At 47.6% G+C, this 15,425-nt stretch overlaps 1 protein-coding gene across 2 annotated transcripts in view; it reads left to right on the top strand.

Annotated features, from left to right (window-relative positions):
* STX6 (syntaxin 6) overlaps positions 1 to 13,171 on the top strand; it is a 44,758-nt gene extending 31,587 nt beyond the window's left edge. The window contains exons 7-8 of one of the 2 annotated variants that reach the window (XM_068541357.1): positions 3,094 to 3,188; positions 7,228 to 13,171. In XM_068541357.1, the coding sequence (XP_068397458.1) occupies positions 3,094 to 3,188; positions 7,228 to 7,304 (172 nt within the window). In that variant the 3' untranslated portion in view covers positions 7,305 to 13,171. The other variant, XM_068541358.1, reaches the window with a different exon arrangement.
* Positions 13,172 to 15,425: the final 2,254 nt, after the last annotated feature.

The following is a 15,425-nucleotide window of genomic DNA, read 5'->3' as shown; positions in this document are numbered from 1 at the left end:
AGAAACTCTCCTACCTCGATTTTGTGTTCAACATTATGGATTCATTCGTTACAAATTCAAACTGGGCATCTTGTTCTACTGGATGGCCCCTGGGTATCCACAGAGGAGCCAAGAGAAAGTGTGCCTGCCATCAGAGTTGACTGGTCACTGGGTGGAACAGATGTTGCATAAATGGTGCAAGTCGTTGAGTGATGACAAGTGGAGGGCTGGGCTACCGCGGTAGGGGATGCGTGGTGCCTTGAGGGCCCTAATAGCCTAAACTGCAGACCTGACTCAGTCTGAAGTCCCTGAGAAGAGAAGAGAGGTTTAACTGGGACCAGAAGGATGAGTAGAAGGTAGCCAGGTGGGGTGAGACTGGGTGGGAGGAGCGGGGAGAGGGGAGGGCCTACCGGAAGGAAGAAAGAGCCCTGTGACGACTTCAGGGTGAAAAAGTGCACGGAACAGAGAGGCTTAGTGTGTCTAGAGCATGGGGATTGAGAGGGAGGTTGCAGAAGTCAAGTCAGGGAGGCAGAGAACAGATCAGGGAAGGAGGCCCTAGAAGCCATGTTAAGGAGTTCGGACTTTTTATTCAAAGGGCAGTGGGAAACACAGCCCCAGCGAAGGTTGTGTTAGTAATGCCGTGGTCAGGTTTATGTTTTGGGGGAAGCCCATCGTTCCGTGGTTTAGATGATGAACCACGGTGGAAAAGACTGGAAGCAGGGAGACCAGGTCGGAAGCTGGCAGAACAAGAATCTAGGCATGCAGTTTAATTTGTCTAAAATGCATTCTTACCCTCAAATGTATTGTGGGGATGGGAAAGGACTAATTACTTGAGCAGTTTCCCTGGTTGGGTAGAGGTAGAGCCTGGCAGACTTCCAGTTACAGATGGTGAACTGAACACAACCTCTTATCTCTGCCCCTTCTCTAAAGTCCACTAGAACAGGAACAGAGGGAATTTTTTTTTAACGGCATAAAATCTATGGGGACATAGAGCTTGGAATAAGAAGCAATGCCCTTAACATTTTAGATCCTGCAAAATAGATGAATGGCTACTGACTCAACAGACCTGAGAAAGCCAAATCCTCGGCCAGCAGAGGGGAGAGCCAAGGAGCAGTGTGATTCATGCCCCAAACCCCCGAGCTGGGAGAGGAGCGTTTCCTCACTTATGATAGTGTAAACCCTGAATGTTGACCTTATCAAACTGTGACCCAATTATATTGGAAGGAAGGAAGGGGGAAGAGAAGTGGGAAGGATGCTGATGTGGGAAATGGAATGGGAGGAGGGCTAAGCCCTAGCTTTTCATTGTGCGGAGTCAACAGGATAGGGATACTGAGGTGCCGGCGTGTAGCTTCAAAAACTGGAGAAAGCACTGAGAGAATAGTGTGAGGGGCTGAAAGCGGTGGCCCTCGGGGATGTGAGACAACTGTGTTTTTTTTAATGAGGCCTTGTAGGTCTGTTTAGCTCTACAAACCGTGTATGTGTATACTCTAATAAAAATACTAAGTAAATTGAAAGGAAAAAACATGGGTCTTGAACTTAGACCTGTGCTGTCCAGTACAATAGCCACCAGCCATCAAGTACATGAAATGTGGCCGGTCTGAACTGAGAAGGGCCCTGAGTGTAAATGCATACCAGATTCTGAAGACTTAGTATGAATAAAATGTAAAATTACATGGCGAAATGATAATTTTTAGGTATATTGGGCTAAATAGATTAAAATTAATCCCCCCCCTTTTTTAATGTGGCTACTAAAAAATATTAAGTGGCATATGTGACTCACATTATATTTCTTTTGGACAGCGCTGAGTTGGTTAGAGCTGGGCTAGAGACTTGGTTAGTGGGTGTACTTGGGCCGGAGGTTGGATGACTTACCCGTTTTTGTCTTCAGTAAGAAAAGTCCTACCCAGCACACACAGGTAGCTCAGCATGTGGCCCTGCCTGGATAGGTCTGCCAGCTGCAGGGCCCAGATGCTACCAGGATCTAAAATGAGCTAAAAATGTTGTAATTTGAAAATTCAGGTAAGGGACAAAGGCTTGTTTATTTAGTTGTCAACATGGAGTTTATTTAATGATTGACTCAATGAGGAGTTGGTTGCCGGAATCCTGCAGGGCTGTCAGGTGCCTCGTGTGGGCACAGACCCAGACCAGTAGTTCTAGCTGCCCTTGATGCTGCCAGAGGAATAAAGTCTTGTTAATAAGCCCTCCGGTACTAATTGGTGTGTCACATTCTAGCCTCAGGACAATCATACATTAATCTTAAGCTGAAAAGTCTGGAATGCTTAGTAATTTATGAAATAAACACCGTTGGTATAAGTATTTTGGTGTCTTCTTTCCCACCTGCACCTTGGACAGCAAGCATGCGTGAGCCTTAGGGAGCTGGTTCTCTGTGGGTGTAGAGGGGCCGCGCACGCCGTCAGGAACTCAGTCCTGAGGCCGCCAGCTTTATGATAAAGCACAGGGTGCCTGAAAGGAGGTGATTATTTGATCAAAGTGTATTTCTTAACTCACATCGCTGTAAAGTGCTTTGGGTATTACAGGAATCCTGGCAGGGAAGCTGTGCTGATAGGACTGCCCCATTTTACAGATAAGCAAACAGGGTCCCTTGTCCAAGGTAGCAAGTGGCAAAGCCTGGTTGTCTGACTTCACACAGCCTTCTTTCTGCTACACTGCACTGCTGCTGAGTTTATATTATTGTATGGTCAGGTCCACACTGGCCTTGTCTGCAATTCTGAATTCTAGAAAGCTCTAAAAAATTCAAAATTAAAAAAAAAATTTTCAGCAAGCTCATGTTACAGAAAAACCTAACCTGAACTGACTGCAGCTATGACTCCTCATGGTTTTCTTTGCAGAAATATTAACTTGTGTGTTTGATTATGGGGACTGTCCCAGACCCTGCTGGGGGCTTGGCTAATACACAGTGTATGTAACTTACTACTTTTTTAAATTTCCAAAATTCTGAAATCAAAAACATATCTTGTCCTAAGGATGAAAGGCTGGGGGCTTGACCCCAACGTTGCCTGTTTGATGTTTGCTAAAACTGAGGCCCGGCTCCATGGCCAGTGTATCTGGAGACTGTGCTGACCAGCTGCCTCCTGCGTCTGCTTGTCTTTCTAGTATGTTGGATGATTTCTCTCACGAGTTGGAGAGCACTCAGTCTCGGCTGGACAACGTGATGAAGAAACTTGCAAAAGTATCTCACATGACCAGTGGTATGTATGCGCTTTTAAGCTCGAGGATTCTTACTAAATTCTAGACACACAGTCTAGGGGGTCTCTCACAGGTGTGCACATTCAGATCCCTTTCCTCTGGCACATTTTTGTCATGCTTTGGGGTCAGAGAGTAGAAGACTAGCGCGCGCGGGCTTTGTCTTCTGCTTGTGGCCTTCACCTGGGAAGAGTCTTTGTGTTCCGCACCGTGCAAGGCTGATGGTGTCCGATGACGTTCCTTCTGGTGGAGTAACTTTCTTTACAATTACAAAATCCTTCTTTTTCCTTTTTTCCTCTTTCCTTGCCAAAATAGGGAATTCATTTTAAAACAGTAAGAGCCAGTTACTGTTTCTCCTGGACTGACTTTTCACTGAAAGAAAAACCTCTACCATTTCAGAGTAGGATGGCCTTGCAGATCTCATTTAAACTGTTTTTAGTTAAATTTGTAGTAAACTATTCCAGCAAATTTGCACCAGGCTGGGGATAAAGAAGCAACATTTTTCAAATTAGTTACTATGTAGGAAGATGTTTTCCAGTGACTATTTTTTTGTTACTACAACCCATCTTCCCTATTATGAGAAATAATACCTTTTTAAGTCAAAAGAAAATCTAGTATCTTTTTTTCTCTTTATTTGTGGGAGTCTCAGGGTGAAGGGAGGAACTGAGACATTCTTCAAGGTCATGTAAGTGTTCTTGAACCAGAGCACCCCCTCCCACATCAGAACATGCCCTGTTTCTTGACACCTTGTTTTTCTGTTGGTTTCCTCTTGTCACATACATGTTACAGAGTCTAATAGTCTAATCTTGCCTTTTGAGGCAAGATTTAAATACATGTGTATTTGCTTTTCAGCAGTTTAACTCATAGTCAAGTTACATAACACCTCTCTTGGGCTCAGTTTCTTATATATAAAAAAAAACAGGTTGATGCCTACCTCTCAAGGTCATTGTGAGGATTAAATGAAATAATAATTAGTGTACAAGTGTTTAATGGTGTCTCTCATGTATTAGTACACAGTAAATGTTTGTTTGAAAAAAAAGAAAGGATAAGATAGGTGGAAGATGGCCCTGGGGGCAAAGCACCTGTTATATTCAAGACAAAGGGAAGCTCCTAGCTTCCTGGTTTCCTTCATTCTCTCCAGGGGCAAATATCTTCATGCTTCTGGCAGGCTCTTCATTGCCTGCGGCAGGCACCAGCTTAGTTCGTCTTCCACACACCTAGAGGGAGGTTTGCAAAGTCCTCTTCCTGCTTCCCTCTGTTCTCTCCTCTTCCACCCCACCCCTCTTTAAAAAAAAAAAAAAAAAAAAAAAGCGTTTTACTGAAGTATTATATAACCAATTTCAACCAGATCTCTCACTAGTTTATGTATTAGTCGCAAAGTCTAGTAGCTACTTCAGCACCAGTTTTGTTTGGAGAAGAGCAGCAGAACAAAGATGCACTGTGTCCTTGTCCCCAGCATTCTGGGTATGAATAATTTAGAAAAGTACTTGCATTGTGATAAGTGTTTCAGTGTGTATAAATAGCACTAGGCCTGCTTATGCCTTCTCCTACTTTCTCCCAGAAGAAAAGTTTGGGGAGCAAAGTAAGAACTTCAGTTATGTTTGTCTAAGAAAGAGAGCCAGGAAACAGAGCGTTTAGCCTGAAAGGCCCTTGGGTTTGGACAGCTTGCCTGTGGGGTTCCTTTTAATCTCTATTTGCTCCCCAGAGAGATTGCTCGGGGCCTCCTACTTGGCCGTGTTGGCTCCAATTTGACGACGAGGCAATTTGTGTTTGTCTCTTGTTTTCCTCCATAACTTTTAGGAAAGTTCACTGCTTTTCAACCAAGCCTGTGCATAAAGTGTCAAGATGCGCTGAAGTTTGATTAGGCAGTAACTGAACGCTCTCCCTCCACAGCCCTGCAGAGGCGAGACCTCCGCCCCCCCCCCCCCCCAAGTGCTGGCTGCTTCCTGGGCAGAAATCACCCAAGACACCATGCTTACTTTTTTGAATGACCCAAGAGAGACTAATCTTGTCATTCTCCTACCCTCAAAAAGTATATTTTGTGTGGATACCAAGGTTTTCTTCCCCTCACTTTCCCAAATTCTGTTGTTCATCTTTTCTCTTTAGGGGAAGAGACTATATTGGGAGGGGGAAAAACCTGTGGAGTCCCCTTTGTTCCCCCTGACTTTTTGAGGCAGGTCCTGAGCTTGCAAAAAGCTGGTTAGGACTATTCACTTGAGGACACAAAAGCCCTTGTGGTTAGTACCCGCCCCTTTTGGGGGGAAGTCTGCTAGGGTAACAGCTCCGTGGGGTTGCCCAGTTCATGCTTCCTAGAAGCAACTTAACACTTCAGAGGGAAGTGCATTTAAAAGAGCATACCTGGGTTGTGCTAGCTTGTGTGATGGCTGTCCTCCTTGATGAAAACCCCTATTTAGTGCAGCTGCAGAAGAGAAAGTGAATGGAGGTGGGAGGAGGGTTGGGTAGAGGCTGACAGGAAGCTGGTTCAGTATTGGAAATCCAGGTCTGAGATGGCAGGGTGCCTTGTCAGGAAGCATTTACCTTGACTGTATCATCCTAGAATGTAGACTAATCAGTTTAATGAGAGGGCTTTTAAATTGTTGTAAACATTTTAAAATAGATGAAAGAATGCTAGGGACTTCAGTTTTCTGGACCATTGAAGTGATAGTTAACAGATTATTATCTGGAGTAGGCCAGCCCTGCTTCCCCACGCCTTTTGGACTAGTCTTGTTTCAGAAAAGGAACAGATGGACTTGAGGTCTTGACCCTAATCCCCAGTTACTAAGTGAGTTGCTAGCATGTGTGATGGAGAGCAGGATGAGCCACTAGGAAGGTACTTGCTTTACTTACTATTGTTTGGTAGCAGTTCTATTGGCCGGTTCTAAGACTTTGCTGTCCATGACATTTAAGTATAACTTAAGTACATGTTTTGTGGACTTGGCATTGCTTTGTGGAAAGTTCTGCAGTGTATTTTCTTAGATTCAGACCTTTTTATAATGTGATTCTCAATAGCTCTGGTGTGCTAAAATCTGCAGGCTTTCAAATAAACTTTTGGTGAATCAGTATATGTACCTTTGTATTTCTACTTAAATGGAACTCTTACTTCCAGCAGTTGAGCTGCACTGTCACAGGCTTTATCTCAGCCTGACCCTTTGTGCAAAACAGCAGGGCTCCTCTGTGGAGAGACGGCTTGCTCTTCCTACATCTGCCCAAGTGAAGGGTGCATCCTGACGACAGACAGCATCCTGTGCCCCGAGTGTGGGCCCACAGTGTGCAAGGGTATTCGTGTTGTGTAGTTTTCCCAGCAGCCCTGAGAGTTAGGGGGACGCAGTCAGGATTGTGGGCGGGAGCCTGTGTGGGCCCTTCTGTCCCTCAGGGCCTCCTTGGTCTCCGCCATTTAGATGGATTCTGGCTACTTTGTTTACTGCACCTGTTCTAAATTGTGAGTAGGGCAGAAAGCTTCAGGAAAGACATTCCACTTTCATTTACAGATAAGCTGTGTCAGTTACTTTAACACAGTTACTGGTTAAGTGATCTTTCTTGCCCAGGGGTGGTGTGAAGTTCATCACCCCGTGATCACTGCAGCTTGCTTTTTCAGCTCACTGTTTCCTGAAGTGACCAGCAGTAGCTTTCATCTCCTTTCTGTCCTTCCATTGTGCTCATTAAGAAAAGAACATGATTACTGTTTAGTTAAATGATTTGATTTTGGTGGGAGATTAAAGCGGACGAGCTTTGATCTGTAATACCAATGCCAACACCTTTTCCAGGGATGTGGTAGCAGAAAACTGTGATCCGTAGATTTTAATTAGAGACTTGAGACACAAAGCAGGTACTTGTTACAAGGCTGGCTTTCAGGGGACGAGCAGGGTTGTGAATGCATGTGCAGTGCAGGCCGGGAAGAGCGGCAGTAAGAGTCCCAGGTGCCCGGGCAGGTTCAGGGCCTCTGCCCGTTCTGCCTGCATCCAGGTGTTGCCTTAAGTTTCCTGTAACTGTATCTTGGGGGCTGTCGAGTCCCGGGAGAGCTGATCCTCGTGTCCTGCCTTCCAGATCGGCGCCAGTGGTGTGCCATCGCTGTCCTCTTCGTGGTCCTCCTGGTCGTGCTGATCCTCTTCCTAGTGCTGTGACAGCGGGGCCCCCAGGTCGCTTCCTCCTGCACAGGAGCCCGAGGGGAGAGGGAGAAGCAGTGCACGGTGTGCCCACTCCTCGCGTCCCTCTCCTGGAAACACAGCCTGCGCTGACTTTTCTCTCTGTGACCTCACCATGGAGACAGGTCCTTCAGCCCAGCTTGGGGGGGGGCTGGCGGGAAGAGGAAGTCGACGACTGCACACTCCCGGTGCCCCCTGGCCCTGATCCGAGGACAGCGGGCCCTGCTTTGCCCCCCTGGACCTCGCTCCCCCTGGAGGGCCTTCGAGGAATCCAGAAAAATTCGCAGACTCGGCTCGTGTTGGCTGCTGCTCATTCCATCCGTCTTGGCAGCTCTTTTTCCCCCCACTCACACCCTTCCCCCGCCAGACAGCACGTGCTGGCCCATCCAGAGGCATCCATCGGGGATGCGGGCTCCTGGGTAGGTTTCACATCCTGTCGCGGCAGCGTCCCTTTGCCCCTGAAAGCTGGCGGTTAGTGGGGACAGAGGGCTCAGAAGTACTTTGTGACAGAAGATGCAGTGATTGGTTTTTCAGGGATAAGTAGTGCTAGGGTGAAGGTGCTTCTCCGAGCACAGTTTTTTGTGGTAGGAATAACCAATGGAGAAGAATGAAAAGCACTGGGCTTTGGGGGTGTTGGCAACTTGTGGCTTGAATTGAAGGGAGGACAGGGCAGCAGGACACAGCTGCAGAGGGCGGGTGGGGTCGCCAGGGTCAGGCCCTTGCTGGATTCACGCCGCTATCCTACAGCCTCCTGCCTAGAGGTGCAAGTTGCATTTCTAGAGTGACCCTTAGATGAGCAGCTCATGTGAGTGAACTGAGATCCCGAGGTGGTGTCGTTGGCAGTTATTTTATTCCTGCAGCACTCTGCCTTGGGGGCTAGGGGGGCAGCACGTTGATTACATTTACTCAGAAACTATAATGTCAAAAAGACTAGTTCTGGACCAGATTTTTCTTACCCTGTGAGTGACTGCAAGGATGGGTAGGTGAACTTGGTTCCTTTTTCCCTGAGATGACAATTCAATTTTATCATCCATTCAAATAACTGAGCCAATCCAAATTTAAATGACAGACGCTTCAGTTGGGTTTTAGTAGCTGAAACTGCTGAGACACTATACACTTCAAGCTTCTGATGACTTTTAAAATGCCTCCAGTGTACACATGTATATAGGATATTTTTATAACCTCCCTGATGAAAACCTAATATTGAAGTAGCAGCTGAACGCAGAGCCAGCACTTGGCAGTGGAAGCTGCAGGTCTCTCCTCACTATCTTTTTTGCACTTGGGAAGCACAGCAACATCTGGGTAGAGTTCTAGCTTTGACTTCCATCTCCTCATCTCTTGGGGCCCATTCCTCAGCATGCTTTTTTTTCTTGTTTTGTTTGTATCTTGTTTTTTTGTGTGTGTTGGGCTTTTGTTTTCCGTGTGTGTGTGTGTGTGTGTGTGTGTGTGTGTGTGTGTGGCTTGTAATGATGTACTTGCCTAGCTAACCTTTGAATTGCACTTTTTAATAAATATTTGTAACAATTTTTTAAAGAAGGGTATTATGTTTAGGATCATGGTTGGTAAGGAAATCTGCCTGTTGATGAAAGCTAAAAGCAGGTTTATAAAACTAAAAGGGTGATTGACATCCACGTTTACACTCAACTCTATATATGTTATTTCTTTTCAAATTAGGAAAAAAAGTGATTATTACAAAGGGCTTCAGGTGTAGGGTACTAGATTATTTGTTTTACAGAGTTTTGAGACTTTGTTAAGATAGTCTTCTACAAACTGAGGACAGGGCTGGTCCTTAGATTTGCATTAAAATATACACGTCTTTTTAAACATCCACGTGGACCTTGTCTCAGTACTGTAATCCCCACTTTCCACGTGACACAAAGCAGCTGGCTTCTTGATGAATTACAGGATTGCCCTGTTTAAACGCCATGCCATTATCTGGGTGTTACCAGATTTACTGTGCCCCTCGAAACTGACGTGCGTCAGCAGGGCCTGTTGGGAACACGCTGGCCATTAGTGAGTAAGATTCTCCCCAGGCTTCAGGGACCAAGTTTTGTGACGCCGAGGCTTAATTACTAAATGTGTGGGGATATTTAGAGTCAGCAGGCTCGCTGATTTAAGGTGTTTGCTAAACAGTGGCTGTTGTAGACCAGACTGGGCTGAAGCTGAAGAGCAATCTGTTTAGAAAGAAAAGTTGCTTAAAATCCCGTCACTACGGCATTCTCCCTGTAGGGCCACTGCTCTTTCTGGCCTCTGGTTCTCCGATAGGTCGCCTCTTCATGTGTTTGTCGGAGCCGCTTGGCCCGAGGTGTAACCTCCGGCCTACGTGGCCTGATCCTGGGACCCACCCTGTTGTACCAGGACTGAGCAGTCACTACAGACCAGTGTTCACTTGAAGACCACGCCCACTGCCCAGTCAGACTCCAGACTGGCAGAGAGAGCATGCCAGGGGCTTAGGTTTCCTCATCAGTGATCCTCATGCTTTGGGTTCCTTGCAAGTGGTCCCCCTGACCCTGAGTGTGGACTGGGGGGGCGGAGTGGATGCCCGCGACACCCCTACAAGGCTTAGAGGCACTTCCTGTAGCCGTGGGGCTTTTTCCCTCCTTCAGCCTCTGTACCTCGTGCTGTACTCGTCATTGCTAAAAATCTGGCAGAATATGATGGATGACAGAAAGAGCTCGATTTCTGTTTATTGGAAGAGCATCTCTCATCCACTGGTTTGGTGAGGTGGGGTGTAGAATGGGGGAATGAACCATGGAGAGCATTTGCCAGAGTGGGACTCCAGCTGGAAAACCGAAATACCTTTAGTTTTTAGTCCTGATTTTTGATCTTGTCTTTGTGAGAACTGTGAAAAATCACAATGCGCTCTGTGTGCCGCTACTGTGTGGCAATTGGAAGTCGCAGCATGCATGTTACATGAGGATCTTCACGCCAGAGCCGGGGGAGAAACTTGGTAACTTGCCCATTATTCTCTGCTTTTAGCCAGAGTTAAACAGACTGATGGGTCTGGTAGCCAACAACTTGGCAACTTCCACTCCTTCTCACCTCGTGAGATTAAGGGCTGCGAAGAAAAATGTAGTCTTAACTCCAGCAGAAATCTGTCTCTGCTAAGTGTTTTACCTTCTGTAAGTGAAGGTGGCAGAGCCAAGATTTTTCTTTTGGTAATTTCCCTGTCAAGTGAGACCATTACCACCTTTCTAGAGAATTCATAGCATTTGAAGATCTAAAACCAACTGATAAATATGAGTTGCTTTCCCATTCTGGAATTTGGACCATTTGGCGTTACCTGTACACAGGACAAATTTGTAAACAAAACAAAATTCGGACTGTCTGGAAAGCTAAAGTTCTAAAGTACGGAACGCACTACCGCCAGTCCTCCCTCTTCGTCTAACTCTCGTTGGCATTTCTTCCACTCCCAGGTTTTTTAAGATTTTTTTTTTTTTTTTGAAGACTGTTCTTTGAGCAGAGAGAAGGTGAAGCCAAAGGGTCCTCAGCCCCGCAGTCAGGTGGTGCTGTCCCCGACCACAGGGCACGAGGACAGGGCCCCGAGGGGCCGTCAGGTGCAGCGGCCTCTTCCTCCAGGGCCCCTGCTCCTGCTCGAGGGGCAACTTAGCCCCTGGGCTGCCCTGGCAGGAGGAGGTAAAGACTCTGTCCTGCCCAGCTGCCCGTACCCAGCTCCCAGCTTTCACAGAATATGCTTGTGCTGAAAACAAGGAGCTCCTGTCTTGCAAGGCCCGTGTCCGTCTGTTGTCTATAAAACATGGGTGCCGTCCCACCATGTCTGCCTGATAACGCTCACAGGGAGGCTGCTGTCTGCTGTCGAGTCCAGAACCCCAGGAGAGTTCTTAGTAGAGAGGACAGCCCTTCAGAGCCTAGGACGGCACTGCTGTGAACCTGGAGACTGAAGCCGGGTGCCGGGTCCCCCAGGCTGGGGCCGGAGCTCCAAGCTAGCAGACTTCTGGGGTGTTAGCATCCCTGACGGTAGCCTCAGAAGGACTTATGGTCACTTAGCTCAGTAGTCCTCTTGCTTCAGAGTTGAAACACTTTCAGCTCCCGCAGCAGACATGGGAGTCACTGGGTCGGGTGCAGTCCAGACTTGGCACCGGGGAGCCTGCACCCCGTCTGGACCAAGCTGACCTCAGTGACGTGACGTAGGCTGGTAGTGGCTTGTCACGCTCCCCCCTCAGCCCAGCCACTTGATGTCTTTTGCTTTTGGACAACCACTGGCGCTCTGGTCACGTTGCTGCAATCTCCATGCGTTGAAAGTTCTTTGTTATATGATATTATATAGTCTCTTTACTAGGACAGACGCTTGGGGAGGTGAGGAAAAAAGAAAAAGAACTTGGTTTCCCTCTGGCATAAGCTAATGTGTTGGTGTTGTCTTTCTTCTGATGTGACCATTGTCCAGAAGTGCCCTTCCCCGAGGCCGTGCAGATGGGAGCTGTGCTTAGACAGTGATTATCCAATCACCTGCCCTACTGCTGGGGTTTCACATGAACATTTCATGGTCCTGGTTTGCCAGCTGCAGCCAGACACTTTGTGAGAAAGTATATTTTACCTTTTTTTTTTTTGAAAGGTTATGAGTTATCAAACCCGGAAGCCACTTGATTATCCAGGGGTGTTAGAAACAAGACCACCTGGCTTTGCTGTCCGCTGACCAGAGCTCTTGGGCCTGCTCCCTGGCGGCAGCCCAGCACTCCACTCCAACCCGGCTTTCCGTCAGCCCCGGGGGTGGGACCAAGTTCAGGGCGGTTCTTTCCTGCTCTGCAGAAAGTAGGTTCTGGCTGAGACCCTGCTACTGGATGGGAATTGTGACGCCACAGTTAGTCGGTTCCGGGAGAGACAACCGTCCTAATCCTCAGGAAGATAGTGCGTCTGTGCCCTGTTGTCTGTGCGAGGTGAGGAGAGGCCAGGCAAGCTGTCCCACTAATAAGTTATTGGAACTGCCTTAAGTGCCATGCTATGACGTCCTGGCTGACCCAGGGCGGGAGAACGCTCAGGGTTGGGGGGTGGCCTGGAAACCGGAAAGGGCCAAAGAAAGCAAGCTGTAAATGATGATGGATTTGGTTTTTGTAAGTGGAAATAAGCTTTCACTGGCTCATGTGTAATAAAAAATTAATGTAATTAAAAACAGTGTAATACGTGGCAGTGCTCAGCAGGACTATACCACTGTTTTTCTCTTTCAAGGATAAATAACCTTACGGCCTTTTATTTTTAATTAACTAGAAGGTACAAACAAAAGAAGTGAGATCAAGGATTAGAAATGCAAACGCCGTGGTGATTTCCAGATGGTGCTTTCTCCCCGCACCCCCCAACACGAGAACAGTGCCAGAGCCCTGGTGCCAGCAGTTTACAGCCCCGCTGTGGGTAGATCTTGCTTCCTGTATGCAGTGGGTCTCCAAGTGTGGTGTGGGACCAGCGGCGGCAGCATCCCCTGGTAACTTGCTAGAAATGCAGATTCACGGGCCCAGCCCCAGACTCACAGACCGGGGTGGGGTGAGTGGGCTGTTTAACAAGCCCTCCAGGGGATTCTGATGCACAGTCAAGTGTGAGAACCAATGCTCCTGCATCGTGGAATTTAGGCTGCAGTAAACCACCCCTGTAAAATAAAACAGCTTCATGGCCTTCATTGTAATCCTGACATCAAACAAAATTTGATGACACTATAAACTTGAAAACTTAAAAAAAAAAAAAAAACTTGTGTTTAAAAAAGCCTCAACTAGCCATCCTTGAAAGTGATATTTTTACACCCTGAAGTTTATCAATAATGTTTCTTACTTCTACTCTTGAAATCATGTTACAACTGTATAAAGACTACTGTTCAGTATTAAAGAGAAATGGAGAGACCATGAACTTTGTCCTGGTTTTTGATTTGGTTGGTTTTTATTTTTAGTTCTTTTCATACCAAAACACGGCTCCCTCCCCTCCTTCCATCCCCACTAGTAAACACGGACATGTGCATATTTCTGGGGTGGGAAAAGTTTATGCCTGGTGGAAGATGTGGATTCTAAATTGTTTTCTCTGGCTGAGCATGTTATATGAATTCTTAAACCCCCAAGCAGCCATACTATCCCTTTACAACATCATACGACAGTTTCAGTTGGAATGAGGCACCTGGGGGGGCAGAGAGACTAGAACACAAAGGAACTGAGTCCCGTACTTACTTCCCTCTCGAGGAAGTGTTAACCAGCAAGGATAGTGCCCATCCCAGTCGGTAGCTCTGGGGGACAAGGCGACCAGGCTGCGTGAGCTCCTTAGGGGCAGGGATCTTCATCATTCCTTTTGCCATCATCATCCTCGCCCAGACTGACTGAGCACCTTCTGTGTGCCAGGCACTGTTCTAAGTACTTGCTGTTAACACAGAGCACTGGAAATGGCTGTGTGAACCAGAGAGGTTTCTTCATCTAATATTATCTCAAATCTGCACATGGGGAAATTGGGGAACAGGTAGTTTCTCAGTTTCTCAAGGTCCATCCACTGGACCACATACTGTGCCCCCGCTGCCTCACACAGAAATTGGCCCAGCAGTGCTTCCCGAGTCCTCAGCCTGACGTCCCCCTGACCTAATAGCCAGAAGGGGCAGAGGCGAATCAACATACCAACCAGCCTCGACAGAGGAGTGAGTGCTTATTTTGAGAGTTACGGTGAATATTTCAGGAGGAGGAAATGGTTCCATGTTATCTCCTGATAAAAGCCAATCGCCTCCCTGTACCCCAGGGGGCAACGTGGACCACGTGGCGTGGACAAGGGGAGAAGCGCATCCCCACGGCTGAGCAAGAGTGCTGTTGTTCCCAAGGTCCCACTGGCTGCAAGTCTTACACAGAACTCCTGTTGGAAGTGTTAAAAGACAAGGCCGAGGCCCGAGGCAAAAACGGAACTCACAGGACGGGAAGACCCATCCGTGCCACCACAGTGTTTTCACTGTCCAAGAGGACACGTTTCAAGTCATGGCGCCCCCATCCTTGGAACATTGGGGTGTCTGTCAGTTGTCTGGGAACAGGGCCCCCACTCCAGGGTGCCGACAGCCAGAACGCAGCGGCGGCTCCTGTCTGGTGCAGGCAGAGCCTGAGCACGAACGTCCCCGCCAGTACCTCTCAGGGAGGGAGTGATGGGCTCCAGAAGCCGCCTTGGACTTGGACATGTGCTCGCAAGGCCAGCCTCCCTGACCTCTGCACTGCCGCTTCCTCCCTCCCTTTCTCCGTCCTCCCTTAGGGACACAGTTAAATACTTCGTCTCCATTCACAAAAGCTCATGGGATTGGCCAGCCTTTGGGAAGGGGTCATCAACTCTTCCAGGAGCAAATTTCTCAATCTTTGTATCTCATTAGTAGCTAATAAAGCTAATACTTCTGGCCAATATTTGATGAGAATCTGATGTGCCAGCAGGTCTTTGACCAAGGCCTTAGGGACATGTTGAGGAAGTAAAACACTGTTTTTTGTTTATTCTCACAACCCCATGAGGGAAACCCTGTTTTTTTGGTTTTTGTTTGTTTTTATAAGTGTATTTATTTATTTATTTATGGCTGCCTTGGGTCTTCGTTGCTGTGCGCAGGTTTTCTCTAGTTGTGGCGAGCGGGGGCTTCTCATTGCAGTGGCTTCTTGTTGCAGAGCATGGGCTCTAGGTGCAGGGGCTTCAGTAGTTGTGGCATGTGGGCTCAGTAGTTGTGGCTCACGGGCTCTAGAACGCAGACTCAGTAGTTGTGGCACACGGGCTTAGTCGCTCCGTGGCATGTGGGATCTTCCCAGACCAGGGCTCGAACCCGTGTCCCGTGCATTGGCAGGCGGATTCTTAACCAGTGCGCCACCAGGGAAGTCCCAAGGGAAATACTGTTGAGGCCCATTTTATACCTGAAAACTAAGGCACGGAGCAATTCAGGAATTTGCCCAAGGTTACAATCAGTAAGTGGTAGAGTCAGAATGGGAACCCAGGTCTGACTGGACCATTATGCAGCCTCCCTGAAAAGTCACCATCCAGGTTTCAGGGGTGGCAAGCAGATGTTTCTTTCAGCAAGCCATTGTTCTAACCAGAGAAACGGTAGAGTACAGCTGAGGAGAGGAAGAGGGATCAAATAACCTTCAGTACAAGTTAGCAGCGGATGAAAGC

The sequence above is a fragment of the Eschrichtius robustus genome, chromosome 3 (assembly GCF_028021215.1).
Source record: "Eschrichtius robustus isolate mEscRob2 chromosome 3, mEscRob2.pri, whole genome shotgun sequence".
Taxonomy (NCBI): domain Eukaryota; kingdom Metazoa; phylum Chordata; class Mammalia; order Artiodactyla; family Eschrichtiidae; genus Eschrichtius; species Eschrichtius robustus.
Note: the sequence above shows the minus strand (reverse complement) of the source record. Positions and strands in the feature narration are given on the sequence as shown.